The sequence below is a fragment of the Leuresthes tenuis genome, unplaced genomic scaffold, assembly GCF_036924035.1.
Source record: "Leuresthes tenuis unplaced genomic scaffold, fLeuTen1.0.hap1 SCAF_6, whole genome shotgun sequence".
Classification (NCBI taxonomy): Eukaryota; Metazoa; Chordata; class Actinopteri; order Atheriniformes; family Atherinopsidae; genus Leuresthes; species Leuresthes tenuis.
In genome coordinates, this window is record NW_027325360.1 from 6,533,020 (window position 1) to 6,556,616 (window position 23,597).

At 37.5% G+C, this 23,597-nt stretch overlaps 1 protein-coding gene across 2 annotated transcripts in view; it reads right to left on the reverse strand.

Moving 5' to 3' along the window:
* The window catches only part of ypel1 (yippee-like 1), a 30,156-nt gene that overhangs the window by 5,191 nt on the left and 1,368 nt on the right, over positions 1-23,597 (reverse strand). Inside the window, exons 1-4 of one of the 2 annotated variants that reach the window (XM_072387326.1) lie at positions 21,770-22,161; positions 15,725-16,009; positions 2,426-2,469; positions 818-926 (exon numbers count right to left, since the gene is read on the reverse strand). In XM_072387326.1, coding sequence (XP_072243427.1) covers positions 818-926; positions 2,426-2,469; positions 15,725-15,841 — 270 coding nt within the window. In that variant the 5' untranslated portion in view covers positions 15,842-16,009; positions 21,770-22,161. Of the gene's footprint in view, positions 1-817; positions 927-2,425; positions 2,470-15,724; positions 16,010-21,769; positions 22,162-23,597 lie in introns of those variants that run through there. The other variant, XM_072387325.1, reaches the window with a different exon arrangement.

Genomic DNA, 23,597 nt, shown 5'->3' on the forward strand with positions numbered 1-23,597 from the left:
TGTATGGCGTATGTTTCTTCTAAATTAATGACAATCTTAGGGTTTTAATTACAGTACACTTAGCACTTGCTCACATATTGTTAACTGAGATCAGCGGGGCCTTATTGACGTGGAGAAAAAGAAAGAACAAAGAATGGCTTCCAGCAGCTATGGAATCATCGCTCTTCGATGTCTAAAGCAGCAGACTGACATTGCATCTCATTAAGTGTTGTACGTTTACCGTCACGTCCCAGTCATGCTGAGCTTCAGGACAATCTTGTACTTCTGTGTCTTTAAGTCTTCTCAACCTGCATTGTCTTGTAAACCACTTGTCCTTTACTTTGCTTGCAGGGCCTTTCTGAGAATCTAATTGTTTTTGTCACTGAAGGAGTGGCTTTAAGTGAGTCGCAGTCTTGTACTTTGCTCAGTTATTTTACTCCCCTCTATAGTCTTTTAAGACAATTACCGGAACTAGTCTCTTCAAAATGGTGTGACATTTAATCACTGTAGACTCTCAGAGGTACCAGCCTGGCTGTCTGCAACCAACCTTTCGGCACTGTAATTATGTTGTGTGCTAGGATACCACAGAGTGCTCGATCTAAGCCTAAATAAAAACCTGAACAAATCTGTCACCGAGGCTTTAATGAGCAATGCTTTAATGGGAGTGACTTTGCTCTTTTGCAATGGTGTAATTTTTGTCCTTGGAAGCCAGAAAAATAAAAATAAAAAAAAATAATCAAGACTTGCACAACAACATAACAAAAGACTGAAGTGATGCGACAAGAAGGAGGGAAAAGTAAAAGGGCTTGGGTGAAAGTTTATGGAAAGAGTGGCTTACATATTTCCAGCCCAGGGTGGTTTTACAGTTTTCACAGTAGATATCAGCCACAGCATGTAAACCTGTGAGGAGTACCCGCTCCTCAGCTGGCCCGCAACCGACATTAACCCTGTAAGGGAAGAAAAGATCTCAGAGGTCAGGATGAACTTAAAAGTCAAGGTCTGTATAATGACATAAAATCCATAAAATGACACCAAAATAGATAAAAATGTGCCTCAATTATTCATCCATATAAATAGACGATTAGGCTATGTATATACATATGCATTGTATATATGCAAAACCATGTGAACATATGCATTGTTCATGCGGTTTTGAGTACTTTATCACTGTGTATTATTTAAATGATTTATTTGCCCCGTTGAGCATGTAAAGTGCCTCTCTCTGTTAAGTCAAAGGGGCAGGTGAGAACAATGTGAAGCAAACTGTGGAAGCACAAAGCTGTTGCATGGTGACACCTAAAAATGTCTTTGTTCATTAAGATTGAAGACCTGAAAAGGAACCAACCAAATAACAAACCACTAAAAGTGGTTCTTGGGTGTAAAGAGATGTTTTTTAAGGCAGTTTTGCCTGCAGAATGCATTGAAACAAACAAATTCATCATATTTGCTTACCACTAAGCAATGATTTAGTCTTACTAAAGTCTTCATGACTGTAAGTCCCATGAAGTGCTGATTTATATACCGATATCAAATAAATGATATATCGAATGTGTATGATGTAAAAAAATGCTACAGCATTGTATTTATGTAGATGTTTTGTGAGCAGCAAACCATCAAATCTGTGCTGACTGAGAATGAGTGACAGAAAATGTAATTAACACATGATCAAGCACCTTTACAGTTTCTTTACTTTTACTTCTGTATTAATGTTTGTTTATTTATTTTCAATTCTGTAACGAACATGTATGAAAACAGGTTTAGACCACATATTAAAAAAAAGGAGTATTGAGGTCTAGTTTGTGTCTTTTCACCTAAATGAAAAAAAACCTTTGTGCATATGTTGCCAACAATATTAAGTGCAACAGTGCAGTTGTAAAGGTTAGCTGTTTGGACTAAGAGGCATTCATGACCGCATGAATCAAGTATTTCTTACAGCAGTTCGTCTTTTATTTTTCCACATTGTGTCCCTTTGTCAGTTCTGATTAAATTAAATAAGTGCAGCCAGTGTAAGATTCCTGATTGGCTATCCATGTGCAAACACAGCAAAAATTGAGGAATGGTTGTGGAAGGGTTGACGATTTGCTTAATTAGTGTTAAAAGTGATGCCCTTTAGACTCTAGCCACCTCTTTGTTATCCAAGTTATTAACTGAACTATATCCGATGCTGGATGGAAACAGGATTTCTATTGAGCAGTAGAACAGGAAATGCTTCAAACGACTGCAAGTTGACGGTCTCAATAGATTGATTTTCAGTTTAAATTTTTGACATATTTAGCGGTCTGAAAGTAACAGCAAATTATGTGTACGAGAGCAGCTTTATTGGGAATTCAGCTATCTTAATATACACTTACATCTCACTGTTTTTGCAAAAAGATGGCGATTATGCAAAATTGCCCTAAAAGAACAACGTTTGAATGAAGCACTGAGAATGAAGGCAAATACTTACACTGAATTAAAGAGATAGGCTCTTCCTTGACTGCCTTGAAATGACTGAAACAGAGACAGAGAGAGAAGCTGTGTAAGTCGACATTAAAGAGCAGGAAAATTCTGCTGAGTACAGGAATGTCAGCAAATGACACCCCAGGGTGCTTTTCTCCCAGTAACTGCTGTGAAAACTTGCTCTTCCACCTTGTCAAGGTTTTCACACACAAGGCTGGCTTGAAATAAGAAATAAAATGAGGCTCAGAAAGGCTGAAGGAGGAGTCTGTACACAAAAGAACAAATCTGTCATTACGCCAGCTTTTATAAAAAGACACGTGTTTATTGAGGACTCGTCACAGTACAAGTCACTTCAAGATTTCACTGTGTGCATCTAGCACTACAAATACAGTTTTTAATGCATTAACACAACAACAAAGCAGCAATAAACTAAAAAAACAATGATGAGAACCCATTCTCAATTAAGTCTTAGCAGGAACTGCACACACACAGCTGATTACAACAAATTAAATGTTTCAAAAGAACCCTCACATCCCCAAATGGTATCTTGTGTATGTATATTCCTTGACTCCTTGAGGTACAACAAATATGTTTAATACATAAGCCCTCTTGTGGAGTTTGAGTTAAAATGTCTCTACTGAGCTATACAGAGATGTTGTTGGGGGTTACCACAGTTTACAGACAAGTAATCAACACGTCAGGAACGTGTTTCTATTTCCTACATGTGTAAAAATATAAATTTTCCAACAAATATAAAACAAACTGGTAAAAAATGTTTAAAAATGTGCTTTTCTGAATCATCAACTTGACAAAATAATAAAAAGCTTATCAGTGAAAGTCATTTGGATTGAGCAAAAATATTTCTTTGATGCAGCATCTCACACCTAGTTTCTGTTAAATTGTTTATATTTCTTTTAAACTACTAGTTTCATGCATTTCAATAGAATATAGTATAGTATAGTATATAACTATTCTGCACAGCAAAAATTAAACTTTTTCTTCGTTTAATTTCAAAATGAGAAGTATTCTCTGATTTCTGATCATTGGAATTGTACTTTTCTTCACCCTAAAACATATAAATAACTTTTATAAAATCCTGAAAACAATGGCATTGCCATTTCAGGCATTAAAGAAAGTGGTTGTATCTGAATCACTTTAACAGGAACAAATGCGGACAAACATATTAAAAATTTTAAGTGTGATGTCATTACAAATTTTGGAGGTTGAATTAAACCCGTCTCATCTCGCCTGCCTCTGAGGCTATACATGATGTTACTCTATAATAATGTAAACAGAGAGTGCAAAGCTGTCACAGTGGGTGATGACAGAGCAAGCCAGGCTTCTATCCTCCGGCCCAGTCACCCTCGGCTAGCAGACCAGACACAATCAGCTTTACTTTTTCCATTGCAGATAACCGTGGCAGATACATTTGTTGCTGCAGCTGGGGGCACTGAACTAATAACGCCTAATAGGAACCACAGCTGCCGCCTCCACTGACCACAGCCACCACCACCACTGAGGCTTTAGGGACAATTCTTAACTGCCAAGCAGTTGTCAAAGCTGTCTCATTTAAAATAATATGAGTCTGGGTTTAAACCACTTTAATTTGGGGGGGGGGGGGGGGGGGGGGTATTTCTGCTTCTTCTGCTCTCCAGGGGTTCATGTCTTCTATAACACCCAACAGTTTGTTGTTTGTGTTTTAAAGTAAAATCTACACAAACACACAGTAGAGAGCCTCAAGACATGTGACCTTTAGCAGCAAGGGGGAACTAGGTCAGTCCCTGTGGAATTGACAACAAGACTTAAACAGTGTTTAGGTCAGGGAGGGTGGGGGTAACTCCATGTGAGAAGAGCTGGGTGTCATATCTGTGCTTCACTGTGGCTCAGGCATCAACTTAACCTCTGGCAAACAGGGACAGCTCCATCTCTTACTGCCCTTATCTGTTTCCCATGGTCTATTTATACTTTGGTAGCATTTTTTCCATACCCATGCTGTTGTGAGCTTCATTAGAGATCACTTAGCTTAAACATTATAAACAGAAAACAGAAACAGAAAATCCTAAAATATTGGTTAGAAAATTCAGATCATAAATCTTTGAAAGCGAACAACAGCCCATGAGCTGTTGGTAAACCAGAGAGTGGTTAGTGAGAGTCTTTAAACTGCTGCAACTGGACTCTAAAAACACTTGTTTGAAATAAGTTAATTCTACAAAACAAATCCTCGAATCCATGAATCCTTTTGACCACACAAGACTGAAGGAATAATATTTCGCTCTGAAAAAGTCTGCTCCTTGAGCCAAACACACAAGACACAAATTTACAGTGAGAGCCTAAAAGCTTCCTCTGCAGAGAGTAGTGTTTTCTGTTGCATCTGATTTTTATATTTATATTTCCAAGTTCTTAAGTTTACAGTAAATCAGAGCAAGTTGTGAAAAAGGATTAACTTGAAGCCATTAAGAAACCTGCTAAGATCTACTTTTACCATCTGTCTCAACAGATGCCAACTGTCGTAGGTTAGGGTTCATCTCCAACTTAAACTTATCTTGTTAAACCCAAAGGCTTTTAAAAGCAGTATCCTTAAGGATTAGTCATCTGATATATTACATAATGTTCTGTTTATCTATAAAAAAAAAAAAAGGTACAACCCTGACCTGATACATTTTGGAATTCATGCAATGAAATTATGTACTAGGATACATCAAATTTGATTTCAGTTGATGAAAGAAAAACTGGCATAACGATAATTGTAACCTTAGCTGTTCTTAGTCAAGAAAACATAACAGCGGTACATTCAGAATGGTGACAAATTAAAGGAAAAACCTTAACTCTTTACTGCTTCTGTGAGGGGATAATGTCAAGCTGCAAATACACACAAAGTTATTCAGAGAGAACCTTTATCCTGTTGAAAATGGTCTCTTTCAGGATAACATCTCTATCCATAGGATACAACAGGCCTCTCAAGGATTTGGAGTATGAAGATGATGTGAATCTTATGTCATTGCCTACGTAGCCACTGGATTTTAATGAAGCTGGACACCTGGGATTTAGTGCTCTCTACCACCATCTTCTTTAAAAAGGTATTCCACCCTTCCAGCAGAGTTCAGGAAACTTATACAGAAAGATTAATCCCAAGGTGCATTGAAACTGCTCTGATAGTAGAAAGCTTTATGTGTGTTTATCTTATCTTTATTAGTATCTTACGATGTGTACTCTGTTTGATATTAAAAATGACAGTGATGACAGACATTTAACAGTGGTTGCAGAGCCATATGGCTTATTGGTTACATTTAAATTCAACGTCTTCTTTAAAAGTTGTTGGTGTTATAGATTAAAAAAAATTAAAAGCTCATAAAGCTAAAATGATTGTTGCTCAGTTGTATGCATCCACCAACCACTAAAGCTACAGTTATATCATGGCTGTCAGGCCTGATCTTGGACTTTTTGGAACCAATGCAATGCCATAACTTATCTGATAAGACAACTGATACACAAATCATTGAGCTATGGCCAAAAATGTGACCATAACTTTAGAAAACTTAATCCACAATTCACTATTTGTTTAAATTTTTATGTAATTCTTTTACAACATTTAAGAAGTATCATATGAACTGAATAGATATGACCCGAAAATCTAATTTTATTTTAATTTGCCTTATAATGATTTTTTTTAAACAAAGGCAATATGACTCTTCACAATGTTCAATCTTATCTACAAAATGCCAATAAACAGAACAGAACAGAGCAAATAGAAATAAATTCAGTAAACGGTGACTCGATACAGCCTAATAAGCTCAGCAGCTTTTGGAAATACTCGGTTTAATTCATATGATGTTTTTTCATATCTCATGCCTCACTGTTGACCGTATTGGTGATTTATCACCAATGCTGCTGTGGCTACAATAAAATCCTCCTGGTGTGTAATACATTTAATTTAATTATAATTGAAAAAATATAGGGCAAGACCAGCAGCATTATATTGACTGATTGTTCACGGTCACTATTCTTGGCAAACTTCCAGATTGGTGGGAGCCTCAAACAGAACTGGATCCTTTGATAGTGAGAAATGGAAAGAGCAGTCAATCCCATAGAAGTGCTTCGATCGACCTAATTAGTGGGACAAAGTCAAGGTGGTGAATAAAATAAAACACTTTCCTCGGTATTCAGGCTGGATCATGTTTGTTCACGCTACAGGCCAAAACACGATGATGGTTCTATCTGCTGTGTGATGTCTGATAGGAATATGAACTGCCAGCCTCACTGTAACAATGCAGCATGCTCAGGCTCCCAATAACAACACAAGTCCGATCAGATTTTGTAGACACGCTGAAAAGTGTTAACTAAAAAGAAAAAAATTAAATCAGGAATTATGTTTTTTTTTTTTTTCTTGTTCCCCTTCATGTTCAAGGACCAGAATGACCGTTTGCCATAACTGAAACATATAAACCAGCTGTCTCTCTGGCCTGTGTACGCAGGTTAATCCTGTCATTTAGGCTGCGCCATCTGTATCTTTCCTTGCCGGCTGGCATGCCTCGAAGACTCGGCACATAAGCTTGGGGAAGGGACACCATTCTTTTTAATATCTGGCTCAGGACCCACACTGCAACTCCGGGAGAAATATGACGAAACTGCAGAGCTCATTCAATGCTTCCCCTTTGTTTATAGCATGACTGATGAACTAGTTTCTTGTTTTTTTCAGTACATACAGAGAAGCATGGTGCTTTGTTATCGGATGAAAATCAAAAATGGACATTGCAAGCAGCCCTTGGCAGCATGCAGTGGAAAACACCAGACTACGGTGTCATCTTCTCCTAAGTAACATAATCAGCTTAGAAGGATTGATGGTGAGGACTGGTGATGCTGCCTAGGACTACTGAACACACATATGTCAGCTAGGTGTGGCAGAGAAAAGAGCTTATTAATAGATCTCTGAGCACTATGGTCAAAATCAGTATCACGGTAATATTAAGATTATTTTCTTTTCAAAATGTGACAAATGTAAAACCAGAAGTTAAAATTTCTAGCACAAATAGTTGAAAAAAAAAAAGTAATTCAGCATTAAAAGGATTAAGAAGTTCATTCAAATTTTCTCTTGTTACAGCTTCCAAAATGTGCACAGAAATCAAATCTTAAAGAATAATAAACACAACAGTGCGCCGTTGGGACTGTCGGCCAATCAAAGGTAAAGAGGAGTAGCTGATATACTAAGGTCTCATTTGCTGTCTTTTCTGACTTTTTTATTAGGATTTCTTGGAATCCTAATAATTACTTTGAATGTTTTGCATTCTGACATGCAGCCCCGATGGAGCATATCAGGACAATTTCAGAGCCACAGTGCAGATATGAAAACGTGAAAAAAGTCATCAAACTGGGGTTCAATGCTGCATGAAGTCCTCCATTAGTATGTTATACACCTGACTAAAGTTTGAACAAAGTAAAAGTAAAAAAAGTAAAGTAAAAAAAAAAATTGAAAAAAACAGTGATAACTGAGTTACACAGGATAATAAGATATAACAAATATATTTCACAACATCCCCCTGATAGAGGTCAGGGTAAGTTAATTAAAAATGTTTTTAAAATGACAATAAAACCATGTTTCAGTAGATGTTTTTTGTCTGTTTCTTTTTTTTTTTTAGTCAGTCAAAGTTTACTTATGTGTTTAAATCATCAAATTACTAAACTGCATGACAAGTTGAGCTTATATCATGTGCTATAAACTCTTCCTTTATTTGATTTTTTTGTTGATTTCTTTGTCCTCAAAGATTAATTTTCTGTGAGACATTATATCCGAATCATATGAACTACAAACTTTAGGAAAAACACAAGTTATTAGATTCTCTGTCTGATGTTTAATGCAAATGTTTCAGTTTCGTGTAACATGTGTTTCCTTTTGTCATAGACTTCACTTTCTTCAGCCTTTTTCTTTATAACATGACACTTAATGACACATCAAAAGCAGAACAGAAACGTAAATCACTGCTGTGTACAGTTTTTAGTGTGTGAAACCTACAGGGGAAAGACAGACTGGCTGAAGGAGATCTTGTTGGGAAATCCAATTATTACTAAAGTAGATTGTTTTGACGAATGAGGTCATTTGTCAACAGTCACTTTCGTCCAGTAAACAGGACAACGCAATCTAGTCAACGGTCCTTAATGCAGGGTCCGAAACAACTTTCTTATTCTTTCAAATTGGTGTGTGTGTGTGTGTGTGTGTGTGTGTGTAATAATTACATTCAAAGTAATTTTTAGGATTCCAAGAAATCCTAATAAAAAAGTCAGAAAAGACAGCAAATGAGACCTTAGTATATCAGCTACTCCTCTTTACCTTTGATTGGCCGACAGTCCCAACGGCACACTGTTGTGTTTATTATTCTTTAAGATTTGATTTCTGTGCACATTTTGGAAGCTGTAACAAGAGAAAATTTGAATGAACTTCTTAATCCTTTTAATGCTGAATTACTTTTTTTTTTCAACTATTTGTGCTAGAAATTTTAACTTCTGGTTTTACATTTAATGATTTCAGAACTGCTTAAGATAAACAACTTTCTCTTATAAGGATAATAAGAGAATGCAGCGTGGCGTCGTATAAATGAAAATACAAATTTAGATTTTTTCCCACTTGCACACATGCCAACACATTTAAGAAATATGATGAAAATCTTTATGTTAAAAAGTCAAAACTCCAAAAAAATAACTAAAAGGTAGTAGTTAACTTCAAGTGGGTTCTTTTCTGTGCAGTGAGAACCATGAAAATACTTATTCATAATGGACTTTTTTCATCTATATCATGTTTAAAAGGTATCTGACTGATCCCTGCACACTTTGTCTTGATATGTTGTTACTCAGATATATTATCCTGTGTTGCAACTAACATTCCAGAGCATGTAGGCCCCCTGGAGCTATTTTTACATCTCTAAAATTAGTTAACATTGCTTTTTAATAGAAGAACTGCTGAATTTCTTTGAATATTTTTTTGGCGACGTCTTAATGCACAAATCTGACCTTCCAATGGACCTTAATATCCATTAAACTAAATCAAACTTTTTATCCTAATGTTAACAGACAGGACAAAATATTGGAGGGTGTGGCCTTAATCAGCTGTAGTGGAATTTCTCTGCCCCGATTTCATAATAATGAAAGACAAATTTAATCTATTCTTATGTAAATATTAACCACAAAGAAAAGGACAGGTTACTGTCACATCACACCATGGGAATTCCAAGTGTGCAGTAAAGCCATTTAGTTACTTTACCAGTCTGAAGCTCACTGGTGCTACTGGTTTCCCAGCATTCCAGCTCCAGTGCCAATTTTGAGGAACAGCAGCAAACAATGTGGTGTGGCTCTAATAAAACTAACAAGCATAACACCCTTTAACATTTCCAGCCTCTCCCACGCCGACCTCGTGAGCACTGACGCCTGTGCACATAAATATGTTGCTTTCATCTAATTATTTGTTGCTTAGGAGGCAACAGCTCATAATAAGTCAGTGTCATGCTGATTATATCAAGAAGAATTACTGCTGAGAAATAAAATAAAGCTGCAAGGAAAGCTGGGTTTGGAAATTAGCTACATGTTGTGAAGGTCATGATTTCATACACCTGTGAAGCAATACTTTAAATTTATCATCAAACGTTTTTCATACCAGGAAATCAAACCATGCAGTGGCTGTTTAAGAGTCTAATACAGCAGATAAATGACTCGAAGTCAAACTACTTCTGTGCAAAATCATGCATGACAAGACATCTAAAGCAACAAAGAAGTGCATTTAACGCACACAAGTGTGTCATTGGAACAATACAGCACTCCCAACACATCCTGGTGGTGACAGTTTTCTCAAAAAACAAACCTAAAGGAAAAAAAGCTGCTTCAGAAACCTAGAAAACTGCATTAACAAGCCGACACTTTATGAGCTGACCTTCAGTTGTGGCACAGACCTAATGATGGACGGTCACCAGAAACCATTCTTCTTCATCACAGTCAACAGTTTACTGTTAACAACAGTTAACAGCTGAAAGCATTTAATGTGTTCCCCTTTACAGGCCCTGCTATGTAGTCCAGGCTACGTGGTATCAGAAGAAATTGAAAATGGTGAGCTGACCCACTGTGACACAACTGATCAGGAAGTGAAACACCATCCAGCAACGACAAGCATCCAGGACCTCTGAAGCTTTTCATTATTCCACTGATCAACGGGTGTCAATTAGTACCTTGTTCTCATCAGACAAGCATTAAAGAGTGAGTGTCACCATATGTATTCAATCATTCTGATCAGTTTGGTTGTGGTCATTCTGAAAGTATCTCAAAGCATAATAATTAAATGAATATAAGAAGTATCACTCTTCACCTCCACTATTTAATGGCTAAATAGTAGATTCAAACATTTAATCAATAGGAGGATAAAAAAAAAACAATTTCTTCTATTTCTTCTGTTTGTGGAGTGTCAAACTGAACAACTTCTTTCCAAAGAAAGGAGTGAGAATCTAAGAGGTACACGTCCCTCTACTTTTTCTCCTTGCTTACCTGCTCTTAATTTCAACAATCCTTCACCTTAAATGTGCCTTTTTCCATATGATCCTTGAACTGAAGGATAACTGCAAAACCAACACGAGTTTTATCCATTTTAATTCTTTGGATTTACATTTTCATCACATTTAATGCAGCAACAATTCCATTTCCCAGAAAAGGATCCAACAAGACTTCCCTACACAAAAAACACACCCTCCTGCAGGCCTGTCGCAGTGTTTGGTGCAACAATAAATCCTCATATCTGACATGTCTCTTGACAGGTTAAGTGAGGTGCTGATTAACAAGGTTAGTCTTTCTCTTTGGCCAGACATACATCACTTTTATGATAAACAAAGGTCTTAAGCGATTAAAACAGAAGTGGATTCCAAACTTAGCACCATGGAGCCTCTGATCCTTCTGAAAGTAGCAACACAGTCTGGTGGCAGCGTTGTTTACAGAGCTCGTCTGCCTGCTTGCACTAACGCACTGTGAGTCTCCAAGTCTCTGAGCCACAGGAAGCAAATGGATTTTGACATCGAGATGGCGAGTGTGCAGATTGATCATCTTTGCCATTTGAATAATCAGCTTAGTGCGTGGTGAGAGTGCAGCACACAGGGAGCACACTGTCACTTTCTTATTATAACTCATAAAGGTCACTGCTTTAGTCATTCCAGCTCTGGTTCATCTGATAGTTTGTACATGTTCCTCACAGCTGTGGATTTATGATCAACATTAAAGGCAGATTTACACCTTTATGGCTCCAAATGTAAGTGAGGGCTAACAGTTTGGCTGATGTTAACGTTGATACCCAAAAATCCTGTAATAAACTGAGATTGGCTGATTAATGACGTGGCCTGGCAGGGCAATTTTAAATTTGTGAAATTAGGTGAATCTTCAGCCCCCTGGTGTGATCTGAATGTGTCATTTTTTGTTTGGTAATCGCTTAGCTAGAACTGATTCATTAATGGGTTAAGGTTAAGGTTACTGCATACAGGAGGATTTATGTACAGGCAGCCACAGACCCTTCCTATTCAAAGTTGTTCATGATGACTGGAAGTTACTGAGCTTTGTTTTCTTTTTTATTCCTGAGTACAGACATGCAATACTTCATAGCAGTTTATACTGGAGCAGTTGTGTTACGAGGGAAGATCATTCATAAATTGTGTGGGAGAATAAAGAGTGACTGATTTAATAAGAATGTTCCCATCAGCCAGACATGGTGCTGTTCACACCCATGTCTGTCCAGGATTGATGGATCAGGCACTGAGGTAACCATGACAGCATTACAGTAGTTAAACCACACATGGACAATATGTTAGTATTATACTAGCCATCTATCTAATTTACAAGAGTAGTCTGAAATAAAGATGGCTAAAACTGTTATTTGAATCCAATCACACAACACCATCTTGGGCATTCATTGATGTCGGCTGTGGACTGGTTGTGTCCACTCGACGTAAAAAGTAGCTGACATTTTGAGTTCCAATGTATGATTTTAAAACTTAACACTAGCTATGTGAAGATGAAGCTGTGTATTGATGTTCTTACCAAGTCACAGCCTCTTTTCTTCTGCATTCACCACCTTTCCTGCTCAGAAGCTCTTTGTTTACAGCGGTGAAATAACTCTTTTGGACCAAGCAAATTTCTAGGTTTTTCTCCACTGAATAAGACATTTTCTTCAGTTTAAGAGTCTCCAACAAGGAGATCAATATGATCTGAGTGGATACTGTAGGGCTGTTTTTAACCGAAATATATGGGACATTTTTTAGGCCCAAGTTTTTTTTCGTTTTCAGTTTTGACTTGCTTTCTATTAGAGTGTGTTATTCTAGTGTGACTCTCTGTGGCCTTCTAAGATTACCCATTACAACTTTAAAGCGCCTGTTTGCTTAACATTACATATAGCTGGTGGTTTTGAAGGCTTCTTTAACCTTTGCTCCAGTCAAACCCTAAAGCACTCTCCCCCCAAATCTTACGTCACTACACAGCTAAGGGTACTCAATCAGTGCCAAAATTATATTTTCCTTTTTCTCACTGGCTCAAAGAATATCAAATTTCTACAGATATCACACATTTAATTCTACAGTCTATGCTACAACCTTAGAAGTTTAATATCTCATATCTTGTAGGTGGGCGGATGCATTTTTAGTTTGAGCAGACATAAATTAATTAATCATTTCAGCTTCTCTTATGTCTATTTTAATATACTATCTTACAGAATATGTGTGATTAAAAACTGATTTACTGACTTTTCACAATAATCTGGAGACAACACTCTGGGACTTTGCAATGAATGCATTTCCTAATGGACAACATTGTTAAAAAGAAATTGTTAAGAAAAAAAAAAAACTGAAAAAACATAAAAACCTTTCTCTGAGCTCTAAGAAAATATGTCACCAGCTAGTCAGACCTGAGTTTTCACTGTTTTGCTCTCAAAATATGTCAGAGGTCACCAGAGATGCTCAATGAGCAAAGATGGTGCCCTCCCTTAAGACAAAAAGAAAAAAGAAACAAAAACAGCCACTTTAAAAGACTGGGTGGCTCGACATCAATAACAGCGGAGGTGGCTGCCATTTAAACCTCTGGGAATTTATTCGCTAGAAACAAATTACAGACGTATCAACAGACAGGTACATGAGCTGCAGAGATGCAACAAGGAAGGTGAGCACCCTATAAAATTCTAGAGGTGTAAAATCCAAGTATAGTTTGGAATAACTAATATGAGACAACTGATCAGTCACTGATATGTGAGAATTCCCAGTTCAGCTGAGCACAGATTTGTTCACATCACAGTATTACAAGGATGCTGTTAGATTTTGTCATCACGACACAGAGTGTCATCCAAGAAATGATCAAGAGGATTCAGATCGTAATTTTATCAGTAATGTGTAGCATCACCTTACGCTCCATAAAAAAAAAGTTTTATTAATGTGGATTTTTGGCTTTCACCAAAGATGATAATTGAATTGACGTAAAGTTAAAGCCTTTCTGATGTCTGGAAGAAACCAGATTGACAAGTGTTGTTTTTAAATCAAGTTGGAACTAACTTTCCTGACATTTCTTTTGCTTTGGGAGCAGGCGCCTCTCTGTCTGGCATTTCCATTCCTGGTGTGACAGTTGAAGCTTTTAGCATTGTCAAAGTAAATTAAGCAGAATGTTGTGATGCATACAGGAGGTTCTTTCGGCAACATCTAAGTTTTTTTGTTGCATTGAGTTTGCGACTGCACCATTTACTTTGAAGCTGCTTTCAAACTTTCATGCACATTTACTACCTTAAAAAGCAGCTTTATACTCACTGTGAGCACCTGCTACACAAGACCAGACTCTCAAAAAAAAAAAGAATATTCTAATGTTAGCCTTAAGTTACCCAAAATGCCAACCTCTACAAGCTACACCAGAGACTAAAGTTCCTCTTTGCAAAAGAGAAGTTAAAGCTCTGTCAGGCTGACCAGAGTCTAGATGAGCTGATGAAACACTGTAAAAGAAGACTTAACCACTGTTATGCAAAACAAATGCCCACATGTTAGTAACAAGAGGGCAAAGTTGCACAGAAATTTAGTGTTTAGTAATTTCTACTGTCTCGTAACTGTCTTACAACATGTTATTTTTTGGGACTCTAAGGGCTAAATGGGCTTTATGGTCACCATGAAATCAAAACTAATCTTTAGTTATTTGTATATAATTTGTGCCATCTCCAGCATCTGGCTGGCAAAAAAGTGATTTTTCAGAAAATGTTAATGTTGTTTTGGAGTAACTTCAACAATACAACATGTTAATGAGTCTACTACTGTCATTCTAATATGCACATATTAATTCATCATCCAGCAAAATGCTTTTAACAAATTTGAATTGTTAGCAGGGGCTGCATGGTGGTGTGGTGGTTAGCACCATCACCTCACAGCAAGAGGGTTCCAGGTTCGATCCCTGCCTGGGGCCTTTCTGTGTGGAGTTTGAATGTTCTCCCTGTGTATGTGTGGGTTTTCTCCGGGTACTCCGGCTTCCTCCCACCATCCAAAAACATGCATGTCAGGTTAATTGGTGACTCCAAAATTGTCCGTAGGAGTGAGTGTGAGCGTGCATGGTTATTTGTCTCTATGTGGCCCTGTGATAGACTGGCGACCTGTCCAGGGTGTACCCCGCCTTTCGCCCGATGACTGCTGGGATAGGCTCCAGCTCCCCCGCTACCCGATTAACGGACTGTCGGTATAGAAAATGGATGGATGGAATTGTTAGCAAAGCTGCAGCAAAGTTGCCCAGCTGACCTATAGAGGATAGGGGGTTGACTCCCTCACTTCTGTTTTAAAGGAAGTTTGTAAAAATACAGAGGCAAATAGAACAAGGCTAGCACCCACATGCAGACTTTATAACAGATCATGAGATTTTCTTAAATGATGATGGTCATCGTGATGTTCACGTTAATAAATGTGTCTGTTCTCATGTCACAATATGTTTTGAAACAGCACAGATAAAAACAGTTTTGCTTTATCAGAGTAACCTCCATTTGTCTATTCTGCAACATCATAGTTTCTACTTTTTTATGGTTCTACAGAAAGGGCCAGCACTCACAGATGATGGGTGTATTTCACATACATTTCACATGTGTGTTATTTTTCTCCTGTGGAACATTATGATGGCTCCAAATGTGGCTGTAGAGAGATCTCAGAGACAGCTGTAAATCCCCTGAAGTTTTTTCCCATGTATATTAATATCGACAGACCAGCTGAAGTCATGTGAATGCAGCTGAGTGGTTTTATATGTAGAAGAGGGTGAACTGTATGAGGCGTGAACTGACACTGAGCTGCCGTACCTTTGAGATTAGCTCATCGTGATTTGCCAGATGTGCCCGGCAGTGGATGCAGCTGTAGGTGCGGTGGCAGGATGGCAGGTAAGCCTGGAAGGTTTTAGACTTGGTCATCTTCACCATGTCAGTGGGGCAGGGCTCCTCGCTGGTGTCAGGGCTGGCACTGGAAGAGTTGCAGCTCTGCTGAACTTGCTGACAGAAGAAACACTGGAAGATGCAAGCAAAAGCCGTCGTTGTTGTGGAGTGGGTGTGTGGCACGCTCCACACATACACCACAGGAGAAAAACAAGCCTGTAGGGGAGAAGGAAGAGAGGTTATATGGTGAGAGGCACGTTCCCTATTTCTATTTTTGGCACCCGTGATTTTGATTACATTTACAATGTGAACACAGCTCATTCACTAGAGCAATCATTTGATTACAATAATCTATCATATAATTACAATCTAATGTTGCCCATGACTAACGTGACTGTGGGGTGATGTAACTTAATATTATGACAAGTCAGTGGGCTCATACCATAGTTCATATGGCAACAAAGTCTTATCTTATTCATAATCTATGATTGTTGTGTCCCATAAGGCTAATAAATACAGGATAAGAAGATTTCAGCGCCTTATATAAAAGTTTAATGATTCTGTAAAAAACTGTAAACAAAATCCCTCAAAAAAATGCAAAATTGTGAGCATATTCTATCATTTTAACATTGCAATAATTTGATTAATTTGCAATTAGTGCTGCATCACAAAAAATATAATACAGAGCTGTAGATAACAGCTCACTTTGTTTTTAAACCGTTGAGTAAAAATGAGCCATTATTTGTAATGGACATATGGACGGTTGATGTCAAAGGATACATCTGGTTTATTATAACTCGTCGGTCACTTCTATTAACTAGGAGACTAACAAAAAGGTGAGCACAGTTAAAATTTTGGTTTTAATCCCTTAAAGCTTTGGATTTCTCTGGTCAGTTTGCTTGTTCACAGCCCGTTTGCTAGATTTTCAGTGTTTTCACACCTCAATAATAAACTCAACGAGGATAATTAAACTATTCAACAGTAACCATTGACAAACACTAAAGAAAAAACATTAAAGCTGTAAGACACTGTACAATCTTTTAAAAATATCTCTAAATGGAAACTTTATCACAGTTTCAGGGCTGCAGCTCTACAAAGAGACACGCACACCAGGTGAGGCCATGTGGGACAGACAAGAATAGTCGATAGATGAAAGTGTTGACAGAAACATCTCTGCAGCTATGGTGACGCCAAATATTCACCCAAAAGACGACCTGCTCCCCCTGCTGCGGTGAAGCTGTCTGAACTTTGCTGAATTAATTCCATCTGACCAAAGAAAAAAAAAATCATCCATTAGTCCCTTTTAACCGACACTCAAAAGTTAACGTTATCTTTTACACCGCTACCCACTGCCTGACCCTCTCATTTGTTTTGTCGATTTAATTACTTTTATTGTTTTGTGTCTGTCTGTGTTTTACAGCAAGCAGCTGCTAAAAAGGCTCTGCTGTCAAATACTTGTTGTCCCAGTAAACATTTCTGTGTGCACAGACTGTGGCTGGTCCGTTAGTCTGAGGTTTGAGATTACAGAGGTTTGTGCCTATGAAGAAAAGACGGTTTACCAATCTGTTTTTAAATGTTTTATTTTTGTTTTTTATATGATGCACTGTATATTGCATTTTTTAAAAGACATAGTAGAAATAAAGTTACAATAGGTTTGATTTATAAACAGATCCAAGCAGCTGATTTTGCGGACAGATAAAAAGCAAACATTAAGCTCTAGGCTTAAAACAATTTTATTATGTACATGTATCAAAATGGTGTACAGTCTTGTGTAGCTTATTACATTTTACATAATTTTTATTTTTCCTGTGAAAAAGTTTTGAATACATTTCGTCTATATTCCGCTCTTCACCTATCTGTAAGAAATCAGAATTTCACTTCCTTGTATGACAGCTGCAAAATAAATAAAGCTGTAATTTAATTTACATCTTGCAAGTACGTTTAGCCAACATCATCTTGCTATTTTTAAATTGGACACAACAAACAAGTAATGAATCAACCTGAGAACCAAATAAACTAAATATACCTAATATGTAGCATGAGTCCATCATAATGCTTCCATGCTCTAAAGCATACCTAAAGCATTATTGATTAAATCGTTATGTGAATGAGACCACAAATCAGTAAAATAATTAATAACTCATCAAGTGCGAGGTTGGGCTATTTTCTCATATACTCATCTCTTTGAAACAAAGTAGCCACCTCAAGTAGCTTCATTTCCAGACTCATAGATTCTGTTAGTCTTTTATAACCAGTTTATGGGTGTGATGACTAGGTTAAGGTTGTCAAATGAAATATGTAGGCAAACCTTAGGAGTGTGTTGGTCCCCTTCCTGAGTTTACAATGCTGCCAACACAAAACGGTATTGTGTAACAGCGACTATTGGTCACAATGAGCCACAGTTTAGCTAAAGTTACACAAGATAGCTTCAATGTCATTAGTGTTTCAAGTGTTTATTTAGCTCATAAAAGCTCATATTTAGTTCATAAAAGTACTATTTGTGCTTTAAAAAGGACTAATTAAATTCAATTTAAAAAATGAGTAATGTAACACCAACTGCTGACTGCTCTGCTATATAATGGCTAGTTTTGATACATTTAGTTGCCCTCTGTTTTAACTTGTTACGTTAGCTGCTAGCCAGTTCAAACTTAGCCTTGTTTTAGTATGCATGTTTATCACCAAATTAAACATTTCACCAGTCTTCAGGATGATCTTTGGTCAGCTTTTACAACCTGCAACTTTCAGGTGTAATCAAAAGTACTTGAGAATTAGCTGGCTAACATTTAACATTTGTGAACATTTCTTAAATGTAAATTAGATAAAGTACAGATAACATTGCTGATGTTAACGGTGATCAGTCTTGTAGATGTTAGATTAGATTACCAAATACAGTACCATAAAAAATATATTAACCTGTTATAACACTTGACTGAATGCGTCAGGCAGGGTTTACATAAGATTTTCAAGGTTCAACTGTCTGTCTCGTCACTTATTCACACTGAATGGAGTGATGCGTGCAGCTACACTGAAGTGTAGGGCTATTGATTCCACTTTTACCAACTATTTCCAATTGAATGTAGCTAAAGTCTGCAAAAAAATAAATAAATATTACAAGAAGCCAACAAATACTAATTAGCATATTCATGACAACATAACCTTTACTTTCTACTTTCCTATTCTGTGTTCACAAGTACTGTATCCTAACAGAGCTGAATTCCCATTAATGCTGCTCAAATCAAAGTGCTCTTCCATTTTTGTCGCTGGATAGCAAAATGAGTCAGAAATTTTAACTGAAAAATGCCCCACTAAGGCAACACATTCACTCATAGCCACTTTCAAGCAGTGCGGAACTCCTGCTCTCTCTTTAATAAAATCCTGGTACCTAAGGCACAGTAATCACCTGACATTATAGCAATCCACATAAACTAAGACATCTGTGCCGTAACTTTGGCTGTATCATGAGCTTCCACAAAGAAAGTTATAGGTGGCAGAATTTCTACAAATAAAAGCCTGCTCCGCCTCCATTTAAAAACTTCAAGCAGCAGTACCAGCCAGTTTAACTACATGACCTTTAAGGCTGATTACAGCTAATATCAATATGCATTCTGGGGGATCTGATCACAAGTGGATCACGTTTACACGTGTTGTTCACCTGCATCTCTACATACGCCTCAAGTAACTACAGCACGGTACTTGAGATCGGATGTCACTTCCACACTCTGCATGCAAATAAACACACAGCCTACAGCCGTGGTGGCCAACAGACAGGACGTCCTGTGACTAATGAAAAAATCCTAAATTACGTTCAGTTACTTGACTCATATATATATATATATATATATATATATATATATATATATATATATATTGATGTTTCTTATGTACCAAAGTCATATTTAATGTAGTATTATACATATATATATATATTATTTTTATACAAACACCTAAAAAAAAAAGACATGTTGAGCTAAACAGTTTTAGCAATGAAACCATAGCAAAAGAACAAAGCAAAAATAATAGGAATAGTTCAAGCCAACTGTTTTTATACAAGTGAGTTGACAGTTATACATAATGATCCCAGTCAGATCAAATGATTACAAAACAGTAATGATGTAAAACTTGAGACAGTGTGGTGGTGAAAGCACAACAGTGTCTGATATTTATGGGGGAAATGTTCCAGACAGCTGTGTCTGTTATTGTTAATGAAGAATGGATAGCATAAAGATAGTAACATTTATATGAAAAACCACAATCACTCTCGCTTCCTCCATTTACAACAAAAAATACAAATTGTATGCACTTTGAATTTCATTGTCCCTGGCAAAAACTAACTGGACATCAACATTTATTTATTTATTCATTTTTTTAATTCTGTCATCACACTATTGCATGATTGTTGACAAAATTACATATTTTTTAAAAGAATAAGGTTTAAATTTCAACTAAGGGAAGAAACTTGCATGCCAGGACAAAGTTTATCTTTTCGTTGACCGTCAAAGAACTGAAATTGAGGGGAAAATAATCTTTAGTCTTAAAAACTTACTACTAAAAACATATTGTCTTTGTAAAACAAATTAACCAATTAATAACCCTGCATCCTAAAGAGTGAAAACACAAGCTTCAGTGACTCTAGAGGTTTCCAGTTGAGCTCAATGTGCTGCAACAGGAAGAACAGCGCCGAGACAGAAGCCAGCAGCCAGACGAAAAAACAAAGGAGCTTCCGCAACTCAACAGGAAGCAGCCGTGACGTGAAGCGTGGCTGCTCTGCAAACACACTCACATTTATAGAAATACATACACATGCACAGAAAGACACATACACACAGAGGGCTGGGAAGTTATAAAGCTGACCACCAAGTCCAGACAGGCCATATTTACATACATGGTGTATAATCAGCACAGGTGCTTGAGGCTTAATCCCTGCATGAAAAGGACAAAATCCCCTCTGAATTAGCCTAGTTTAAACCCAGTGGCACGTGCACGGAGAGAGGTATACACACACAAGCTTTATAAGTGTCACACTTCAGCATCGCCAACATCAGTCATTAAATTACTTTTGTCCAGTGCATGCTCAGAGGAAGGGTTCTCATGCACGCTCATGCACAGACAATAGCATGCTGTCATCACACGCTTGACATGATGCACACACTTAAATATTTCTTCATTTAAGCCAAATATGCATAAATACAATGTCTGTGGGGCTGTTTGTTTTGATTTCTTGTCATTCCAAGTTGCTAACTTCAGGGTATCCACAACATGATCCTGTTTATGATCACTATCATGGTGTCACTTTAACATTTAATATTATTTTCTTATAATCACAACCCAAAAAACACTTAAATACTCAAAACCTTTTAAAAAGGTGAATTGAATCCAACAAACTAATTTCCTGGTGCAAGAAATGGCATCTCTTTTTGTCTAAGCCTACTTCATCCCCTGGTATCAGATTACTTTTTTTGGTTAATGTGATTTTAATTTGATGGAAAAACTAAACAAAATAGACTAGAAGAAGCTATATGAGCTGAGAGGACAGGTAATCCAACATGAACAGCTGATCTTCAAAGTAGGCAAATTGAAAACAAAGAGGCAGCACATTGTGCGTCTCTGGTAACCGCGAACAGGAAGAAGTGTCCAGACAAAAGACTTGTTCCCCTCACCACTGAAACTAAGAAAAAACGCAAGACAACATGCGTTTTTACGGATATTCTTATAGTCTGTATAAGTTCATCTTAACATTACAGGCGTTTGCAATCCTCTAAATTTCTCCCTTTCTTCCACGTTCTCCTCTAAACGTGTTTATCACCAACAAAGAACACGACGCCAGCTCAGGCGCAACAGTGTGGCTGTGTCGTCTGATTTCATTGTTTGTTTTTCCGAGCCTTATGCGGACTGTGAATCTAACACGAAACGAAAACCATCTTTGCAGGTTTTCTTACAGTTTTTAGATAAACACCGCTCTACTGGTGCTGTACTCACCACCTGGATCAGATCTGAGCAAAGCGCAGCTCGGCAGAAAACTGCTTGCTGAAGAACGAACCAGATGGATGTTTTTTCAGCAGTTGATGCTTTTAGAGTTAAATAAGTGATTGTCGTCGCCCTAGGCTCTGGTCCATGTGTGATGCTACCAGATGGGAACTTATTGTTGTGTCCTTTGGGTGCTGACGGATCTCATTTTTCCCCAACACGGGCTTTTGTTGTGTCTTTTGTGTGCGTAATGGACTGGCCTGGTTACTTTGGTAAGAGAACGTCACCAGGTGGGAGGGAAAGGACGCTCTGATTGACAGCGGAATTGACTAATGGCTGACTGTGTTGCCTTAAGGTTTCTCTCAGAAAGATGGTAACCAGAAAGAAACGTTTGTGTCCAAATAATGTGATTTTTTTTCTGTTTTCAGTCTTCAGAATGTGTCTTCTCAGGATTTACTTGATAATTTATGTAAACGCACCACCTTGTCTCCCAATTTTGTTTGTTCATGCTTTATCCACATGAATCTCTAAAGTCTTTCATACACTTAGAGAAAAAAAAATCAATACTAGATTATACTCTACACTAAAAACATATAAATTAACCAACTTCCTACTGTGAGACCAATACAATTTCTTCTAAAGTACAGGTTGAAAGTGTTTATTTTGTTTAGCAAAATTACTTCACAGTGCTGCCATCTATAAACAAAGATAAGCACACGTTTTACTTAATTTTTCAGTTTGTTAATCTAAACACCACTAAAATACTTATCTTTGAATTGGATCACCATTACTGTTGCCTGTAATGAATTGTGTGCCATAAACATGCCAGCAAATCTCACATTAGAGACCTGTGTATTACAAAAGAGTTAAGCTACTATCTAGTTATCTATCACTCACACACTTCAAGCTAATATTCTGGGTTCTGTGAAGAAAAAAAACAAACAAAAAACGTGTTATTGTTATTGCAGAGGAGATTATTTCCCATGCGGCGCGAACGCGCCACCAAGGGGAGGAGGGAGCGAGCAGATGCCAGGATGTGTAAATAAATACAAGATGAGAATATGAATGTAATTCCTTCTATCAGTTCCCTGATATGAAAAGTAACTACGCTAGTCCTCCTTTTCGGGTTTTGTTTCTTATCTGTAGCTCTTTGTATTATGATGACAGGGTCATGTTATTTTTCTGGCACATTTACGACATATTAACACTTAAATGACCAAATGTGTGCTTATTTTCTAAATGACCACTGAAGAAGGCGTATTGTGTCATTGTTCTTAGAGAGAGAGGATTCTCACATGTGTTGTAAGGATGTCAAACACAACAAAAGCAGTCACACTTGTGTCATCCTGTGAGCATTAAAAGGTGGAAGCAGCAGAAAGGTCGGCTTACAGTCACAACTGTGCATTAAAGGATCATTAAAACCCTCTCTGGATGATATTCTCATTAGGAACACAACACCGCTTTTCTACAGCAAAAACAAGCCCATCACCTTGATCATTCTAGATAAAGACCTCTGTGTTGCCACGTGAGAGAAAGTTGCTATTATTACAGCTTACTTCGAGTGAAATCAAACAAAACAGCAGCCTGGTCGCTTCCTCGGCCCCTCTCTCCTTCTGCAGCCGCTGCACTGTTTACATGTCAGCACCGCAACAGCCAGACATTAGACAGATCCACACCGGGGACAAAATACCACGAGTGATCAACATAAAAATCCTGAAATCAAAAATTAATCTGGTACCTACCCCGAAACCAAAAACTGCCCACCTCCTACCCTTGCAGTTCTGACGTCGGGGACGCGCGTCAGCCACAACAACAATTCGTCGACTGTTTTTATTTATAT